This window comes from Bombina bombina, chromosome 4 (genome assembly GCF_027579735.1).
Source record: "Bombina bombina isolate aBomBom1 chromosome 4, aBomBom1.pri, whole genome shotgun sequence".
NCBI classification, from domain to species: Eukaryota; Metazoa; Chordata; class Amphibia; order Anura; family Bombinatoridae; genus Bombina; species Bombina bombina.
Window position 1 is genome coordinate 337,816,572 of NC_069502.1, and position 22,024 is coordinate 337,838,595.

The following is a 22,024-nucleotide window of genomic DNA, read 5'->3' on the forward strand; positions in this document are numbered from 1 at the left end:
CAGAGCAATTAACCACAGTATATGCTGTGTGAGCCTGAGACACAGGCCTGATAGAAAATGAAATTAGATTACACTAGCAAAATGATTTAAAAATTTTTTTTTATTTTTTTTTACAATAATGTTAAGAAGATATGAGTGGTGGCTGCTGGCACAGCAATTAACCACAGTATATGCTGTGTAAGCCTGACACACAGGCCTGATAGAAAATGAAATTAGATTACACTAGCAACATGATTTAAAAGTTTTGTTGTTTAAATGTACACTAATGTTAAGCAGATATCAGTGGTGGCACTAATCACAGTATATGCTGTGAGCCTCACACACAGGCTGAAAGCCAGGCAAATGCAAATAAAATTACAAATAAAAAAAAAAAAAAAACGACTGAAGTTCTAGCCCTAAAATGGGCTTTTTAGGGTGCTGTCCTTACAGCAGAGATTAGATGAGTCCTTCAGGACTGTAGTGGACACTAAATGCACTAGCCTAGCTATCTATTTCCCTATAATATCAGCAGCAGCAACACTAAAGCTCCTCTCACTAAGAAAGCAAGATCGTAATGAATCTAAAATGTCTGCTGCCAAGGAGCTGGGAGGGTCTGTGAGGGAGTGTCTGCTGCTGATTGGCTCAAATGTGTCAGAAGGCTGTGAGATACAGGGTCAAAGTTTCCTCAATGATGACGAATAGGGGGCGGATCGAACATCGCATATGTTCGCCCGCAGCAGCAAACGCGAACAAGCTATGTTCGCCGGGAACTGTTCTCCGGCGAACTGTTCGCGACATCACTAATTATAATACATTTTACTACACTCCAGTAACAAGTAGTGACTAATAATAGTAATAAGTCTGTGCTGTGTCAGGTTTTAAGAAGACTGTATATTCTGGAATTATTTGGTGCCTGTACCATGTCACAGAGCAATATTTACAGATTACTCCTTTAGGACTATAGTCAGTATGTATCTGTTCAAAATGATTAGGAAATACAGTTTGATTATTCAGTTAAAATGTTCAACATAACAAAAGTCAGTGACAGCCCAGGAATTTAAATGTTCTGCCAAAGTTTGCCGTTGTTCAGATTTCAGCTTTGATAAGCATATGGTCTTCAGAACATAATCTTCATATATATAGATGAATAATGATTATAATAAGAAAAAATATTTAATGCTTGGAATCAGATGAAAACTCTTATAGGAAGAATGCTCAGACAACTATAAATGAAGAACGTCTATTAGTATTAAAGGGACATGGTAGGCAGTACATGAAATACTTACAAAAAAATTGACAAAATGTATTTTCTTTTAAAATATGGTATACAAAAAACTCAAGCTTTAAAATAGTAATGTTGTTTTTTCCTTCCTCAGTGAACATATGGACTATGTCAAACATTGATTTGGCCATATATGGCTATCTGTATGTTCATTTTATAGTAAAGTTATTATACTCATATTATTCATATTATTCCCTAAATATAGCTGCATCTTTGGTAGCATAGAGGATTTTAGTGAGATATAATGTGACATTGGAAAATTCAGTAGTACAAAACAGAATATATTACATATGCCCTATAGCAAAACTCAATACTTTTTTTAAAATTTAACTAAAAAGTTTTTTTTATTTTTTACAGTTTGAGCACCTAACAAATTCAGCTCTATTCAACCTCAAGGCCTAGATAAGAAATGGAAATGCTATTGATAGTACAGTTTGCAATCGGGCCTTACAAGTGAAAGGTAAATACTTCTACCATAGAACGTTAGAGTGGCCACCTTTTTGTGTGTGTGCCCTATAGTTTCAATGGATAGCACAGGCTGTGCCATCATCTCTCATATTACAAGCTGTGAACTACAGGAAAAGGTTAGCTTAAACTGGAGATAAAAACGGAAAGTGTTGGGGGTAGAATAAAAAACACATGTATTACATAAGGAAGTATTTCACACACACACACACATATATATATATATATATATATATATATATATATATATATATATATATATATTAAATATAAAATTACAAGCAATATTAGCGCTCCACTTTGTAATACCAGCACACGATAATGTGCGCTTGTATTACAAGTTAATCGGAATGCAAATGCAAGCTTGTGTTCGTTTTGCTTGGAAGTATTGTGCTCAAGAGAGCGTGCTTCCACAGGCTCCCATGAGAGCCACATTCTGATGCTGTCACCCTATACTTTAACCCTTTGACGACCAGGTTAATTTATCTACATCTGAACGAATGTAAACAAATCCAAATCCCGCGATTGTGCACGCAATCCCGAGATTTCAATCATGGGATCGGGTCAGGGGGGGCATCCCTATGATGCTAGGCACGTCCTCCAGACCGCGATCACATCCAGAAAGCGCCATTGGCTTCAAGACGTTCTATTCCATCCTAACGGTGCTAAAGCCCAGCGCGGTTTGGACGGAATAGAACGCCATAATGGCCTTAAAAGGTTAAATTGAGATCACGGCCACTCTAAATATTACAAGTTAAAAGTTATGACTTGCACTCAAGCACAAGCCAAAATAATGCTAGCAAAAGAATTTGTGCAACCTGAGATCTAAAGTAAACTGTTAGAGTTAAAAAAAACTGTTAGGGTTAAAATAAAAGTTTGATGAAACACTTGTAAAACCTATTAAAATAAATAAATTTTTACACTCATATATACACATTTTTTTTTAATACAAAATATCAGTTTAATATTCATAATTTTTTTTTAAAAGGGTTAAAAAGAGATAAGGTATATGACAAGGTGTTTGACGGGGAAGGAGAGACAGACAGATATATATATATATATATATATATATATATATATATATATATATATATATATATATATATATACTGTATATATATATAGTAGTAAAGAATGGGGATGCACTCGCCAGGATTTCCAAAGTTACTTTTAATGTAACGTTTCGGGTTGTTAGCCCCTTCGTCAGACAATACAAAATAACAATACACAACCTACTTACCACAGTTCCTTTTAAACTAACCTAAGTGATACAGTTCCAGGTCAACATCTGTGATGCCACTCCCACTAAAAGTGAACACCAAGTGCCCTATCTTAGCACATAACAAAAATGAATACATAACATACCTATTATGAGCAATATTATGTATTCATTTTTGCTATGTGATTCTTTTATTAAGATAGGGCACTTGGTGTTCACTTTTAGTTAATATGTTTGTATGATTAGGTAGTCACACTGGGAGGGCAGTGTGGGTCTACACCTGTTGATTGCTGATTGTGGGAGTGGCATCACAGATGTTGACCTTGAACTGTATCACTTAGGTTAGTTTAAAAGGCACTGTGGTAAGTAGGTTGTGTATTGTTATTTTGTATTGTCTGACGAAGGGGGTAACACCCCGAAACGTTACATTAAAGGTAACTTTGGAAATCCTGGCGAGTTTATTTTGTTGTTAGCTGTTTGAGGTGATCACAGCAGATATCATTATAACTATTGCAAGTGGTGAGGGGTAAGGAGAGAGTGAGTCATTTAGATTGTTAATGTTGAAGAGACATAACAACCAATTTAAAATGCACAGAATAGTGATACAGTTTATCTAATAGGGAAGCAAGTTTACTTGATATGGGGGTTCTTGGCATTCATTTAATTGATATCACATAACATGTTGGATTTAATTAACCGATTAACAGGGTAATACACTAATAAAAAAAAGTTGATGAAAAGAGAGCACCAATGGATGCAAACAAGTCATCAACAACATCTACAGGCATTTTGGATTAAATACAAATAGAGTATATGAAATAATTTGGTGGTGACTGATTACAATAGTGCAATGTACCATAAATGAAATGAAAAATGGGCAATAATTAGTCTCTAATGTTATCACACACTTGGTAAGATATCCTGTCACATTACCTAGTGCAGCCATTTTTTAAGCTACAGACAAAGAAGAAAAATACTTTCTTTTATTTGTTCTGACTGCTGTTAACCATAATACTTGGAATTACAAGTTATCAATGCAATATCCTATTGGTAGTTAAAAACCAGCCTCTATGACCCTGTTTTCAATCAATAAGCTTCTGAAAAGGTCTTTGGGGCTAAAGTTATGAAGGAGGCCGCGGACAGAAATCAACCCGATCGAATATGATCGGGTTGATTGACACCCCCTGCTAGCGGCGTATGCTGTCAGCATTTATCACTACATTGTATTATGTCCGCTTGCACTATGATAAATCTACCCCTTTTAGTGTTTACTGCCTGATTTAGAAATGGAAACTGGGGCACATACATTAGCTTATTCACACCTCTTAAAGGGACAGTACACTGTAAAATTGTTTTTCCATTAATGTATTTTTAATGACTTGCTATACCAACTGCAGAGTATAAAATATTTGAGAAATTGCATTTTCAGGTTTATTTGTGTATATGAAGTAGCTGACTTTGTGCTTTGAAACCACAGCCTATTGCAATGGGTTGAACTTAAAGGTGATATCAGATCTCATTATGTTATAACTTTGTGTACACAGACTTGCTTCCTTATCTTATATTTGTCTGGGACACCAAAGCTTAACACATAGAGAGAACAAAGTAAAATTATCATTTATTACTTAGCTATCCTGCACCCCACTGAGTATTTAACTTCTTCTGCTGGCTGTGTTTACTTAGGCTTGTCAAAAGCGTATGCTCCAGTATCAAAATTTTCAGTATAGGTGGCTATACCACAGGCTAAATCAGCTATTTCAAATGCTGAAATAGGAGTAAAGGTGCTACTTGTAAACAATTTAATACACTGTAGCAGGTAAAATGGATCATTGGGAATAATTTAAAGGGAAGGATTTTTTTGGGTGAACTGTCCCTTTAAGACTACAGCAAAGCTCTAATTATGGAACTTCTTTGCTCACCCAGCAAGAGCAAAACATGTTTCTCCTATTGTCATCACAAGACCCTCAACTTTCTGTATCCATATGAATGCCATATACAGTTGCAAGAAAAAGTATGTGAACCCTTTGGAATGATATGGATTTCTGCACAAATTGGTCATAAAATGTGATCTGATCATCATCTAAGTCACAACAATAGACAATCACAGTCTGCTTAAACTAATAACACACAAAGAATGAAATGTTGCCATGTTTTTATTGAACACACCATGTAAACATTCACAGTGCAGGTGGGAAAAGTATGTGAACCCCTAGACTAATGACATCTCCAAGAGCTAATTGGAGTGAGATGTCAGCCAACTGGAGTCCAATCAATGAGATGAGATTGGAGGTGTTGGTTACAGCTGCCCTGCCCTATAAAAAACACACACCAGTTCTGGGTTTGCTTTTCACAAGAAACATTGCCTGATGTGAATGATGCCTCGCACAAAAGTGCTCTCAGAAGACCTATGATTAAGAATTATTGACTTGCATAAAGCTGGAAAGGGTTATAAAGGTATCTCTAAAAGCCTTGCTGTTCATCAGTCTATGGTAACACAAATTGTCTATAGATGGAGAAAGTTCAGCACTGCTGCTACTCTCCCTAGAAGTGGCCATCCTGTAAAGATGACTGCAAGAGCACAGCGCAGACTGCTCAATGAGGTGAAGAAGAATCCTAGAGTGTCAGCTAAAGACTTACAAAAGTCACTGGCAAATGCTAACATCCCTGTTAGTGAATCTACAATATGTAAAACTGTCAGGATCTCAAGTTGTTGAGGAGTGTAGCTTTAAGAGACTAGTTTGTTCTCATCAACTTCCCCTTTAAAAGCTTCCCGCCTACTAAGTTCAGTGCTTAGTATTTTGTTTCCTGCCTACCTGCAGCAAGCCGCTTACCTAAGCTCTGAGTGATTTTTGAAATCTAACTTGTTCTTCCTGTTACAGCAGTCTATTCTCTGAACCTCTGACTAACTACAAGACTACAGCTTCTTCGATTCTACTCTCAGGGATAACTGCTCCGTTACCTGCACCATACAGAGTAACAACTACCGGACTACAACGTCTTCCTTCTGTAATTCCTTTGGTCTGCAACTAACAGATCTCTCCCCGGAATCCTCCATGAGGTATAAGGAGTAAATTGTACTTTAACCTGGAACTTTACTTTCAGCCCGTAAATTCTTCAGAGTGTTTTACCTTCCCCTGGGGAAATCTACTATCAGCGCAACTCTTCAAAGTTTCCTGCTACTGAGCATCACTCCGGAATATAAGGTACACTTTGCAACAGTGTTTCTAAAATTGGGATTCTCTAATTTTACTCACAGATATTGCAGCTGGAAGGATTGCCACGGTGATCGAGACCGTTTGACATCAGAAGCTTTCCGCTGTCAATCAAACTTACGGCTAACCAAGTGACGCCCCTCCACGCATCTCCGCTGTGAGTTGAAGTATAACGATACCTACTTTCCGCTGTGAGTAAAACCAGAGCTCAAGGATAACAAGAGGTACTTGAAGCTATAACACTATTCAGTAACTTTGTACAACACTGTATATTACTGTTTGTTATTCCATCTGGCAAGCATTTAGTCACGACTTAACAAAACTAATCTCTAACCAACTATACTATTGGGAATCACATCCTATTTAGTAGCCAACAGCATTTTCTTGATTCAGGATAAGCTTTGTCATATACCATCCTACCTGTATTTGCTTTAACCAGGTAAACCTTATTTCAGCTGCAAGAGAGATCTTATTTAAACTAAAGTAAATTTGCACAATCTGTTACATTTGATACTTCCACATAGTATCAATCTAAACAGTTGTGAAACATACACTAATTTTGTTAGATCACCAGTTGCGATCCACACAAACTCAACAAGGCATTACATAATACTAAGCCTTTAAAATGGAGCCAGGTGATCTACCCCAAATAGTGTATAGCTTGTGAAAGAAAAGCCGAGAGGATGAATCCTGAAATCCAATCCAGATTTAAAGCAGAGTCATCCAGTACCATGAATACTTCTCCCAGTTCATCTACCACTCCAATGGAGATAGGCATGCTACGTGGTCCTCTGACTCCAGAGGAAAGAAATCATAGAAAGAGTAACCATCTCTGTATGTATTGTGCCAGTTCTAAACATATCGTCCAGGAGTGTCCCATACTGCAAAGAAATAAAAAGAGTAAGTCTATACTTATAAATACCTCTCACAATCAAAATGACTCACAACCTTATTGCAAATTGTCTCTTATTTTACAGTGGGACCATAAAAGATTGGCGACCAACGCTATTCTAGATTCTGGAGCAGTGGGGAACTTCATGGATATTAATGTTGTTCAGTTAAATAAAATACCCACTGTTACAAAACCAAAACCTGTCTCAGTACGTGTTATTGATGGGTCCACTATAGATTCTGGTCCCATTACACACCACACAATACCTTTAAATGTTGTAACTGATACAGGGCACACAGAACATATTTCCTTCGATATCATTCCCTCTCCTCACTTCCCCGTTGTTCTTGGGGTAAATTGGTTACAACTACATAACCCCACCATAAATTGGAGGACTTTACACATCCAGTTTGGATCTGATTACTGTACCACTACGTGTTTCCCTAACCAACCCATTCTACAAATTTCTCCTCAGGAAGAATCCATACCCCCATCATATAAGGATTTTGAGGACGTATTCAGTAAATCTGAGGCAGAACATTTACCACCCCATCGGATATACGATTGCCCTATCCAACTCATACCTGGTGCATCTATTCCAGTTGGACATTTATACCCGATGAGTCAGCCTGAACTTAACCACTTAAAAACATATTTACAAGAAAACCTCCGTAAAAGGTTTCATTCGACCATCTACTTCCCCTGCTGGTGCAGGGATGTTTTTTGTAACAAATAAAGATTCCACACTTCGTCCCATTATTGATTACAGGGAATTAAATAAACAAACCGCCAAAAATAGATACCCACTTCCCTTGATACCTGAGATGATTGAAAGACTTTCTACTGCCACAATCTTCACCAAACTGGACTTGAGAGGAGCCTACAATCTCATCCGTATCAAGGAAGGACATGAATGGCTCACTGCCTTTAGAACACGTTACGGGTTATTTGAGTACCTCGTAATGCCATTCGGATTGACCAACGCACCTGCCACCTTCCAGCACTTTATAAACGACATCTTCAGGGATTTGCTGGATGTGTGCGTGGTCATATATTTAGATGATATACTTATTTATTCAGAATCATTGAAAGATCACATAAAACATGTTAGGTGGGTCCTTTCCAGATTAAGGGTACACAAATTGTACGCTAAACCGGAAAAATGTTCCTTTCATAAAACAACAATATCTTTCCTGGGGTACACAATATCACCCGATGGTATCCAGATGCAAACCGAAAAAGTGGACGCCGTAAAGAACTGGCCCACTCCTACAAACAAAAAGGAACTACAAAGATTTCTCGGTTTTTCAAATTACTACCGAAAATTTATCAGGAATTTCTCCTCAATAACAAAACCACTTACACAACTCACAGGTAACTCTAAAGTCTTTTCTTGGAATTCAGATGCTACCAAAGCATTTAACTCTCTGAAAGCAAGTTTTATCACTGCCCCCATTTTGCATTACCCTGACGTTAATCAACATTATATACTCGAAGTTGATTCCTCTGATGTTGCAATAGGTGCAGTGCTCTCTCAGCAGAAGACCTTAACTGAACCCATTCATCCAATTTCATATTACTCTAAAACCATGTCATCAGCTGAAATAAATTATACGATTGGTGATAAGGAATTACTAGCTATCCGTAGAGCTCTTGAATTTTGGAGACATTTGCTAGAAGGTGCTAAACATCCAATTACTATATACACAGACCATAAGAATCTTCAATATCTGCAAAACAACCGAACCTTGTCTGCAAGACAAGTCCAATGGTCCCTTTATTTTGCAAGATTCGACTTCCATATCATCTACAGACCAGCTAGTAGAAATGGAAAGGCAGATGCCCTCTCAAGAAATTTCATGGCGCCCTTGAGAATGAGTTCTCCCACTTCCATCATTTCAGCTGATCGTTTTATTCAGGAGCACAATGATGATCATCTTAAGATTAATCTGCTCTCCTCACAACCACCTATTGGTCCTAACTACAACAAGATCTTCCTTCCAGAGAATCAAAGGACCAAAATATTAAAACAATACCATGATTCTCCTCTAGCTGGACATCCAGGCACCAAACGCACAGAAGAACTCATAAGGAGAAAATACCATTGGCCTCATATGCAGTCTACTATAGCAGACTACATTAAGACCTGTGTGGAATGTCAAACTTCAAAAAGTGAAAAGAAACCACCATATGGTTTACTGATGTCTCTTCCCATACCTAATAGGCCTTGGCAACAGATTGGTATGGATTTCATAGTTGACCTACCTCCATCAAAAAACCAAACAACCATATTCGTAGTTATAGATACTCTAACCAAAATGGCACATTTCATACCCTTCCACAAGGTACCAACATCCAGTGAAACTGCTTCACTCTTCATTGATAATGTCATTAAATATCATGGAGTTCCATCCGTAGTCATCTCTGATCGTGGAACCCAATTTACTTCACGCTTCTGGAAGAAACTTAGTGAATCCCTCAAGTTCACACACCATTACAGTACCGCATTTCACCCCCAAAGTAATGGACAGACGGAAAGAGTTAACCAATGGCTCGATGAATATCTCAGATGTTTCTGTTCATACCAGCAAAACAACTGGGTGAAATATTTACCTTTAGCTGAATACGCTTACAACAGCCTCTCCTCTTCAACCACCAGGGTCTCACCGTTCTATGCTAATTACGGATTTCATCCCAGTTTTGATTCACAGCCACCATGCGTGTCAAGCTCTCCTCTGATAGATGAATTTAATAATACTATGTTGGACACTTTTAGGATTCTACGAGAAAACCCAAGCAAACCAAAAATGATTTTTTGACTTAAGGAGAAGGACACCACCCACGTACTCGGTTGGAGACCAGGTATGGTTATCGACGAAAAACCTCAAGTTACATGTACCAAGTAAAAAATTGTCCCACCGTTTTATTGGCCCCTTCTCCATTTCTAAAGTCATTAACTCAAATGCAGTCACTCTGAGCTTGCCTCCTTCCATGAAGGTCCACCCGACCTTTCATGTTTCTCTCCTCAAACCTTACATCCCTACAAGATCTGGAGTTCCTGTTTTACCTCCGACAGTCACTGATTTAGGTACTGATGTGTATGAAGTACACTCAATTCTGGATTCTAGATATTGTAGAAAGGAGCTTCAGTACTTGATCCGCTGGAAAAACTTCTCCGCAGAGGACGATAGTTGGGAACCATCTTCCAATCTCAATGCTCCTAAATTGATTGCGAAGTTCCATCGTCAGAATCCGGATCGTCCTCGCCCTCAAGCTGAGGATCAGCTTGTTTGAGGAGGGGGTCCTGTCAGGATCTCAAGTTGTTGAGGAGTGTAGCTTTAAGAGACTAGTTTGTTCTCATCAACTTCCCCTTTAAAAGCTTCCCGCCTACTAAGTTCAGTGCTTAGTATTTTGTTTCCTGCCTACCTGCAGCAAGCCGCTTACCTAAGCTCTGAGTGATTTTTGAAATCTAACTTGTTCTTCCTGTTACAGCAGTCTATTCTCTGAACCTCTGACTAACTACAAGACTACAGCTTCTTCGATTCCACTCTCAGGGATAACTGCTCCGTTACCTGCACCATACAGAGTAACAACTACCGGACTACAACGTCTTCCTTCTGTAATTCCTTTGGTCTGCAACTAACAGATCTCTCCCCGGAATCCTCCATGAGGTATAAGGAGTAAATTGTACTTTAACCTGGAACTTTACTTTCAGCCCGTAAATTCTTCAGAGTGTTTTACCTTCCCCTGGGGAAATCTACTATCAGCGCAACTCTTCAAAGTTTCCTGCTACTGAGCATCACTCCGGAATATAAGGTACACTTTGCAACAGTGTTTCTAAATTTGGGATTCTCTAATTTTACTCACAGATATTGCAGCTGGAAGGATTGCCGCGGTGATCGAGACCGCTTGACGTCAGAAGCTTTCCGCTGTCAATCAAACTTACGGCTAACCAAGTGACGCCCCTCCACACATCTCCGCTGTGAGTTGAAGTATAACGATACCTACTTTCCGCTGTGAGTAAAACCAGAGCTTAAGGATAACAAGAGGTACTTGAAGCTATAACACTATTCAGTAACTTTGTACAAGACTGTATATTACTGTTTGTTATTCCATCTGGCAAGCATTTAGTCACGACTTAACAAAACTAATCTCTAACCAACTATACTATTGGGAATCACATCCTATTTAGTAGCCAACAGCATTTGCTTGATTCAGGATAAGCTTTGTCATATACCATCCTACCTGTATTTGCTTTAACAAGATAAACCTTATTTCAGCTGCAAGAGAGATCTTATTTAAACTAAAGTAAATTTGCACAATCTGTTACATTTGATACTTCCACATAGTATCAATCTAAACAGTTGTGAAACATACACTAATTTTGTTAGATCACCAGTTGCGATCCACACAAACTCAGCAAGGCATTACAAAAACACTAAACAAGAATTGATTTCATGGGAGGATACCAAAGAGGAAGCCACTGCTGTCCAAACAAAACATTGCTGCATGTTTACAGTTTGCACAAGAGCACCTGGATGTTCCACAGCAGTACTGGCAAAATATTCTGTGGACAGATGAAACCAAAGTTGAGTTGTTTGGAAGAAACACACAACACTATGTGTGGCAAAAAAGAAGCACAGCACACCAACATCAAAACCTCATCCCAACTGTGATGTATGGTGGTGGGGGCAACATGGTTTGGGGCTGCTTTGCTGCGTCAGGGCCTGGACGGATTGCTATCATCGAAGGAAAAATGAATTCCCAAGTTTACCAAGACATTTTGCAGGAGAACTTAAGGCCATCTGTCTACCAGCTGAAGCTCAATAGAAGATGGGTGTTGCAATAGGACAATGACTCAAAGCATAGAAGTAATTCAACAACAGAATGGCTTAAACAGAAGAAAATACGCCTTCTGAAGTGGCCCAGTCAGAGTCCTGACCTCAACCCGATTGAGATGCTGTGGCATGACCTCAAGAAAGCGATTCACACCAGACATCCCAAGAATATTGCTGAACTGAAACAGTTCTGTAAAGAGGAATGGTCAAGAATTACTCCTGACCGTTGTGTCTGATCTGCAACTACAGGAAACGTTTGGTTGAAGTTATTGCTGCCAAAGGAGGTTCAACCAGTTATTAAATCCAAGGGTTCACATACTTTTTCCACTGCACTGTGAATGTTTACATGGTGTGTTCAATAAAAACATGGCAACATTTCATTCTTTGTGTGTTATTAGTTTAAGCAGACTGTGATTGTCTATTGTTGTGACTTAGATGATGATCAGATCACATTTTATGACCAATTTGTGCAGAAATCCATATCATTCCAAAGGGTTCACATACTTTTTCTTGCAACTGTATATCTTGACAGAATGGACAGACTTCTATAGGCACTTCAGGACACCTACATCTACAAATGGTGTAATTTTATATTTGAACATTTTATACCTGAATGTATTTCTCACTCGCACTGGTGTGATTGTCACAAATATTAAAATTTTGTTTTTACAGGAGATTGCATAATCACGGCTTTCATAATTGATTATTGCAATCTGTTTCCATCCGCACCACTGTGAACCCATATAAATGCATCTATTAGGTTATCTGGATGAGTTGACTGTGCACTCTATCACTATATGGGCAATTGGCCACTTTCACAAAGATTCTTTGTTTTTTAAAGTCCCGGTTCCATTTTGGTTTGACCTGTACACAAAATAGCAGCTGTGAGTTTCTATGCAAAAGGCTTATAATGACTGTTTTTAATCAAGATTTTTACTTAAAAACTGTAAATTTCGACCACACTTACCAGCTGCTTAGTATCTTTCTAATAGACCCTTAAAGAGACGGTTTATTCCAGAATTTTTATTGTTTAAAAAGATAGATAATCTCTTTATTACCCATTCCCCAGTTTCACATAACCAACATGGTTATATTAACACATGTTTTTTTTTTCCTCTGCGATTACTTGTATCTAATAATCTTGCTAAAATACAAGCCTGTCAAAGGAATTGAAATAAGGGGACAGTGTGCAATCAGTGCTGACTCATAGATAACTCCACGGGAGTGAGCACAATATTATCTATATGGCACACACGAACTAGCACTGTCTAGATGTGAAAAACTGTCAAAATACACTGAGATAAGAGGTGCCCTTCAAGGGCTTAGAATTAGCATATGAGCGTTTACAACAAAGAATACCAAAATTTGATGATAAAAGTAAATTGAAAAGTTGCATGCCCTAAAGTTTAATTTTGAATAGACTGTCCCTTTAAACAAGTTTGCACAATTGTGTACACTAAGTTCATACTCATTCATAGTAGTGCATAGATTATTGAACTCATGAATGCTCGTTCCAGATTATAACTTCAATAATACATGCACTGTCGTGAATGAGTTTGCACTTAGCGTGCATGGAGGCTCGCCCCCTATAAAAGCCATTTTAAGGTTGCAACTACTTAACTACCATTTCAGGACCTGTCACATGAGTCTAAAGTGCTAGCGCCCTAAAGCTGTATCCACAGCTTCATAAATATGGCCTATAAGGTGTTGATAAAGTGAAAAACTAAACTTTTCTACATGTTTGACAGTATTCTAAGATGATTTGTAATAATTCTATTCTATTGCACATGTGCAATACACTCTGAAATGGACACAGATGCCACTTTAGATGTATATATCAATTTATAGTCTAGATTCATTATAGCTATATTCAGTAGTATTGTATAGTCTCTCAGTAGTGGGTGTGGCAGACATTTACATAGGTATATGTAATTATGGCATTTAGCAATCACACTCTTAATATGTTTGCTTTTATTTCATATTTGCATTTTGGTGTTGTAAAGTACAGTATTGTCTTTAGGAACAGGGTTCCTCTCGGCAATTGTGTCATTGTGATCAGGAGTTCAGTGGAAATGATGCACAGAAGGTTTTTGAAATTGTGGTTTGTACAGTGAAACCTGCAACTTTGAACTATCTTTAAAACTTTGCCACTTTGCAGTTTTACAATTTTAGAAGATTAGATAAGTTGTATCCAATGCCACTTTCTTCTTATGGAAATTAATATCCTGCACTTTCCTTCCTGACCTGATTTAAGATGACAATCTTGCTACAAGGGAAAATGAGTTTTTCTTAACGGATTCGATCGGGTTGATTTCTTTCTGCGGCCTCAAACCAGGCGGACAAGTTATGGAGCAGCGGTCTTCATACGGAGCTTGATAAATATGCCCCCAAATCTTGTGTGAGTTAGAGGGATAGTAAAGTCCAAATTAAACTTTCCTGATTCAGATAGGGCATGTCATTTTAAACAACTTTCTCATTAACTTTTATCATCAAATTTGCTTTGTTCTCTTGTTATTCTTAGTTGAAAGCTAAACCTAGGTAGGCTGATATGCTAATTCCTAAGCCCTTGAAGGCTGCCTCTCAACTGAATGCATTTGACAGTTTTCCCAGCTAGAGGGCGTTAGTTCATGTGTTTCATATAGATAACACTGTGATCATGCACTTGAAGATATTTAAGAGTCAGCACTAATTGGCTGAAATGCAAGTCTGTCAAAAGATCTGAGATAATGAGGCAGTCTGCAGAGGCTTAGATACAAGGTAATTACAGAGGTAAAGAGTATATTTCTATTACAGTGTTGGTTATGCAAAACTGGGGAATGGTAAATAAAGGGATTATCTATCTTTTTAAACATTAACATTTTTAGTGTTTACTATCCCTTTAACAATCTTGGCTATGTTTGACTTGGAATGATTGTGATCACTGTGCTAATTAAAAAAAAACAGCCTTTTCTGTTTTTCCAGAATCAGAACACACTCCCCCCCCCCACACACACACCAGAAAGATTGGAATCGACCTCATAAACAGTAATTTTCATGGAGAGTTTTCTTAATTTAAATAAAAAATATTTCCTATTGGATGAAAAGAGGCTTTAAATTAAGAAATAATAACGTTAATATGAGGGAAGTGTAGAAATGTTTTTTTATCAAAAGTCCTTTTAAGCAACATGTATGATATTGAGTTAATAAAACACATGCCTTTAACGAAAAAAAAAGAAGAATCCAAAAAAAGTTGTCAAATCTTCAATTTAGAGACAGTTATTTCTTGAACTTCCATTATGTAAAATATTAATTTGGGTTTTTAATTCATTTTCTAAATGCTGAATATCCTTGCATGACCTAATAAGACTAAACACTTGAGGGATGAGTAAAACGCTCTTCTGTTGACATAGTCCATTGCACTGTAATGGACACCACTTAAGATCAGTCTATCGGGAGGCTGTTTGATTAACACTAATTGTCTGGTGGTGATGTCAACTAACAGAGGAAAGACGACAAGGGAGGAATGAGCATAACAGAACTACACAGGGAGTAAAACTAATTCTAACCAGAAACCAAGGAAATACAATGGCAAATAGCATGGATATTATATAAAAAAAACAACTTACCTTTTAATTGTTGTGTCTTTGTTATGTTCTTTACATATTATATCATCAGCATAGATGCAGTTTTTAGCTGGCACATGATTATCGTTTGGAGATTGTTTATCAATAGAATGAATTGTAACGCATATCTTTTGCTCTTCTCTGTTTTCCCCATTTAAAGTATTTTCATCAGTTCTGTGAAATACAAATAGGGATTCTTTTTATTCAAATTCTGTCTTTACTGATATAAGTTGATTTGTTGATCATATATCTTCATAAAGAATTTTAATCCCAATGTACATGTTTAAGATGTTAAAATACATGTATATTCTAATATAAATTACACTTCAACACTGGTATTCATAATGTATACAATCATATTTTAAATGGACACTATTTTAAACTTTTTCTTAGATCTAAAATATAACTTAGGGTGGTATAAAAAGAGACAACAGATGATTATGATAGCAAAAGTAATGGTACCCAGATGTAATATATCACTATTATATATTTATTCTTTTTATTGAGGACATATGGTGAGTGTGTTTAAGAAAAGGCTATTGTGTCAGATCCATTCATAGTATTACAATAACATATCAGAGAAATGTAACTGATAACATGACTGTAATGCAAACTTCTGTAAATCACTGTAATATAATAATTAGACATGTGCATTCATCTTCTGACGAATACGTATTCCTCCAAATTTTGGCCCATTCATTCAATAGTCCCCATAATGAATAAACTGGGAACAAAAATGGTTGACTAACAAAAAAAATTATGTTTGTTAGTTGCATTCATTTTGTTTTTTGTGCTGCACTTTCGTGCTACAAAAAGGTGCAGAGAGCACAGGAAAGGGGAAAAGAGCAGAGATCATTTGACTAATCAGTTCATTCATTTGCAGTGAAGTACAGGTGTCTGACCATCCAATATCCCTGTCCAATCCTGACTGAGCATTACTAAATGATTGTTGTGAGGGCCAGCAAGTCAGGCGTCAAATGCCAAACAGGCTGTCCAATCCACTTTTTTAACTTAGCATAAGAACAGTTTGCTGTGGTGGGAAGTGAAAGGTTAGAAAGGGTGGAGATAATAAGGTGATGGGAAAAGGTAATACTAGTGAATGAACGCGATTACTGTAAACCACTAATGTTTTTGTTGGCATCCCATTGGCCGTAATGCAATTGAACAAATTTAATTTTTAAAGAATTCCGTATTCTAATATTCAGACAAACTGACCACGACAATGAACAAAATTCGGACAAACTGAATTCGATGAAAATTCCGAACTGAATCTTTCAGATTAACCAATTTTTTTTGCCCATACACATGTTTAAAATTAGAATTTCTGTTGTTTAATTGTAGGTATTAAAACCAGAAAACATGTTGCAAATTAATTATTATAAGGTAATAGTGAAAATATTTAATAATGGGAAAAAAGCCTAAAAAAAGGTAGCAGGATACAACAAAGTAAAAAGTATAGTGGATTGTCAGCAGATTAAGACCATGGGGTAGATTTAGCAAGCAGTGGATGCTGCTTTCCATGCCCAAACTTTCCGGCTCGCCAGAAACGTAAGTTAAGAAGCGGTCGTAGGTGGCAGACTGCAATCATCCCAATCCACCTATCCGATACGATTGGGATGATTGACACCCCCTGCTAGCAGCTGATTAGCCGCGAATGTGCAGGGGTGGCATTGCACAAGCATTTTGCGATGTCGGGCGGACATGATTCGCTACATCGAATCATGTCCCTCCCAGCACTTAATAAATTGACCCCCAAATGTATATTACTAAAATACTCGGGGGGCATTATGGGTTATTCTTGGCTGTATGTGGTACACTGTCCCAATATTTTGTTATCACATGCGTTAAGTTCAGAGGCCAATTTATCAAAGGCCGAATGGCCCCTGATGCCCCTGTTTTGCCTCTGTTTCCGGGCGAGCCTACAATTACTACCTACATTATTCATATTTAAAAGTAAATAAATACTTACCTGTAAAATAAAACCTAAGATAGCTACAAAATAACTAATAGTTATATTGTATCTAGCTTATGTTTTATTTTTATTTCACAGGTAAGTTTGTATTTATTTTAACTAGGTAGACTAGTTAGTAAATAGTTATTAACTATTTACTAGCTACCTAGTCAAAATAAATACAAATTTACCTGTAAAATAAAACCTAACCTGTCACACTAAAACATAACATTACACTAAAATTAAATAAATTAAATTAATAAAATACATTTATCTAAATTACAAAATATAATAAACACTAAATTACACAAAATAAAAAAGAAATTATAAAATATTTAAACTAATTTCACCTAATCTAATAGCCCTATCAAAATAAAAAAGCCCCCCCCCAAAAAACAAAAAACAAAAACCCTAGCCTACACTAAACTGCCAATGGCCCTTAAAAGGGCCTTTTGCAGGGCATTGCCCCAAAGAAATCAGCTCTTTTACCTGTACAAAAAAAATACAAACAACCCCACAACAGTAAAACCCACCACCCACACAACCAAGCCCCCCCAAAAAACTACCTAAAAAACCTAAGCTTCCCATTGCCCTGAAAAGGGCATTTGGATGGGCATTGCCCTTAAAAGGGCATTAAGCTCTTTTACGTTGCCCAAAGTCCCTAATCTAAAAATAAAACCCACCCAATAAACCCTTAATAAAACCTAACATTAACCCCCAAAGATCCACTTACAGTTTTTGAAGACCGGACATCCATACTCATCAAGCCGGGAGAAGTCTTCATCCAAGCGGCAAGAAGTCGTCCTCCAGGCGGGCAGAAGTCTTCATCCAGATGGCATCTTCTATCTTCATCCTTCCGACGCGGAGTGGCTCCATCTTCAAGACATCCGATGCGGAGCATCCTCTTCTTTCGCTGGATCTTGATCCTATTGGTTGATTGGATAAGCCAATAGGATGTTTTAGCCTTTAATTCGGATTGGCTGATAGAATTCAAGGGACGACATCTTGGATAACATAATTTAAAGGAACCTTCATTCTTCAAGAGGAGTCGAAAGAAGAGGATGCTCCTCGCCGTATGTCTTGAAGATGGAGCCGCTCCGCGTCGGAAGGATGAAGATAGAAGATGCCGTCTGGATGAAGACTTCTGCCTGCCTTGAGGACGACTTCTTGCCGCTTGGATGAAGACTTCTCCCGGCTTTGTTGAGGACTTTTGCCCGCTTGGATGAAGACTTCTCCCGGCTTGATGAGGATGGATGTCTGGTCTTCAAAAACTGTAAGTGGATTTTCGTGGGTTAGCCGCGAATGTGCAGGGGTGGCATTGCACTAGCATTTCGCATTTTGTGATGTCGGGCGGACATGATTCGCTACAGAGAATCATGTCCCTCCCAGCACTTAATAAATTGACCCCCAAATGTATATTAATAAAATACTTGGTGGGCATTATGGGTTATTCTTGGCTGTATGTGGTACACTGTCCCAATATTTTGTTATCACATGCGTTAAGTTCAGAGGCCAATTTACCAAAGGCCGAATGGCCCCTGATGCCCCTGTTTTGCCCCTGTTTTCAGGCACGCTGGAAACAGCAGTTATGATGCAGCGATCTTAAGACCGCTGCTCCTTAACTGGTCCGTCGCCTGTGAGGCTGCGGACATCAATCTGCCCAATCCTATATGATCGGGCTGATTGACACCCCGCCGCAAAACTGCAGGGGGCAGCATTGCACAAACAGTTCACTAGAACTGCTTGTGCAATGTTAAACTACAGCGTATCATGTCCGCTAGAGAATAATAAGTCGGCCTCTTTATGTTAACGGCTTAACGTATAAAGAGCTTAATGTACCAAAATGTGCTTAAACATCAATCAATTTCCTTGAAACTTGGCACAACCTCTGTTTTTAACTATCCAAGCCTATCTTAGAAGTTTCATGGATCTTGGTTTGCCATAAGGCAAATGAGTGACATAAAGCTTGTTTTTTGGGGAGCTTAATGTGGCTTAACGTAGAAAAATTAACAAACGGCTAGATTACGAGTTTTGCGTTATGAGTGAAAAAGCCTAATAACACTGCTTTTTCACTACCGCTGCTATTACTTGTAGTCTTGTAGGTACAGCTGTACCACACACTTTTTTTGCCGTCACGCAACGTAACTACCGTGCTTTTTAAAAAGTCCTTTTTTCAATGGGACTTCCACAGCACCGGTATTACGAGTTTGCCTGTCTGGCCAAAAAGTAAGCGGTACAGCCTATAACTACAAGATCCGTACCGTAAACTGAAAGTCAGTAGTTATGGGTTTTACGTTACAGAGCTGTACCATAAAACTTATAACTAAAGTGTTACAAAGTACACTAACACCCATAAACTACCTATTAACCTCTAAACTGAGGCCCTCCCACATTGCAAACACAAAAACAAAATTATTAACCCCTAATCTGCTGCTCCGGACATCGCCGCCACTATAACAAACATATTAACCCCTAATCGCAAACACTAGTTAAATATTGTTAACCCCCTAAGCTGCTGCCCCCAATATTGTTGCCACTATACTAAAGTTATTAACCCCTAAACCTAACCCTAAGTCTAACCCTAACCCTAACGTAACCCTAACCCTAACACCCACTAACTTTAACATAATTACAATAATCCCAAATAAAAATTACAATTAATACCTACATTATTCCTATTTAAAAGTAAATAAATACTTACCTGTAAAATAAAACCTAAGCTAGCTACAAAATAACTAATAGTTATATTGTATCTAGCTTATGTTTTATTTTTATTTCACAGGTAAGTTTGTATTTATTTTAACTAGGTAGCCTAGTTAGTAAATAGTTATTAACTATTTACTAGCTACCTAGTCAAAATAAATACAAATTTACCTGTAAAATAAAACCTAACCTGTCTTACACTAAAACCTAACATTACACTAAAATCAAAATACATTTATCTAAATTACAAAAAATAATAAACACTAAATTACACAAAATAAAAAAGAAATTATCAAATATAACTAATTAAACCTAATATAATAGTCCTATCAAAATAAAAAAGCCCCCCCCCCCAAAATGAAAAAACCTAGCCTACACTAAACTGCCAATGGCCCTTAAAAGGGCCTTTTGCGGGGCATTGCCCCAAAGAAATCTGCTCTTTTACCTGTAAAAAAAAAATACAAACAACCCCACAACAGTTAAACCCACCACCCACACAACCAAGCCCCCCCAAAAAAAACTACCTAAAAAAACCTAAGCTTCCCATTGCCCTGAAAAGGGCATTTGGATGGGCATTGCCCTTAAAAGGGCATTTAGCTCTTTTACGTTGCCCAAAGTCCCTAATCTAAAAATAAAACCCACCCAATAAACCCTTAATAAAACCTAAACCATTAACCCCCAAAGATCCACTTACAGTTTTTGAAGACCGGACATCCATACTCATCAAGCTGGGAGAAGACTTCATTCAAGCGGTAAGAAGTCGTCCTCCAGGCGAGCAGAAGTCTTCATCCAGACGGCATCTTCTATCTTCATCCTTCCGAAGCGGAGCGGCTCCATATTCAAGACATCCGACGTGGAGCATCCTCTTCTTTCGCTGGACCTTGAAGAATGAAGGTTCCTTTAAATGACGTCATCCAAGATGGCATCCCTTGAATTCCGATTGGCTCATAGAATTCTATCAGCCAATCGTAATTAAAGGCTAACAAATCCTATTGGCTGATTGCATCTATTGGCTGTTCCAATCAGCCAATAGAATGTGAGATCAATCCTATTGGCTAATTGCATCAGCCAATAGGATTTTTTAGCCTTAAATTTTGATTGGCTGATAGAATTCTATCAGCCAATCGGAATTCAAGGGACCCCATCTTGGATGACATAATTTAAAGGAACCTTCATTCTTCAAGAGGAGTCAAAAGAAGAGGATGCTCTGCGCCGGATGTCTTGAAGATGGAGCCGCTCTGCGTCGGAAGGAAGAAGATAGAAGATGCCGTCTGGATGAAGACTTCTGCCCGCCTTGAGGACGACTTCTTGACGCTTTGATGAAGACTTCTCCCGACTTCATTGAGGACCTCTGCCCGCTTGGATGAAGACTTCTCCTGGATTGATGAGTATGGATGTCCGGTCTTCAAAAAATGTAAGTGGATCTTCGGGGGTTAGTGCCCTTTCAGTGCAATGGGGAGCTTATGTTTTTTAAGGCAGTTTTTTTGGGGGGGTTGGTTGTGTGGGTGGTGGGTTTTACTGTTGGGCGGTTGATTGTATATTTTTTTTACAGGTAAAAGATCTGATTTTTTGGGGGCAATGCCCCGCAAAAGGCCCTTTTAAGGGCCATTGGCAGTTTAGTGTAGGCTATTTTTTTTTTTATTTTGGTGGGGCTTTTTTATTTTGATAGGGCTATTAGATTAGGTGTAATTAGTTTAAATATTTGATAATTTATTTTTTATTTTGTGTAATTTAGTGTTTATTTTTTGTAATTTAGTTAATTGTATTTAATTAAGGTAATTTATTTAATTTTAGTGTAATGTTAGGTGTTAGTATAACTCAGGTTAGGTTTTATTTTACAGGTAAAATTGTATTTATTTTAACTAGGTAGTTAGTTAATAG

At 37.7% G+C, this 22,024-nt stretch overlaps 1 protein-coding gene across 1 annotated transcript in view; it reads right to left on the reverse strand.

The window, feature by feature from the left end:
- VEPH1 (ventricular zone expressed PH domain containing 1) overlaps positions 1–22,024 on the reverse strand; it is a 971,752-nt gene that overhangs the window by 459,602 nt on the left and 490,126 nt on the right. Inside the window, exon 13 of the mRNA XM_053711791.1 lies at positions 15,493–15,663. Within this exon, the coding sequence (XP_053567766.1) occupies positions 15,493–15,663 (171 nt within the window). The remainder of the gene's footprint in view (positions 1–15,492; positions 15,664–22,024) is intronic.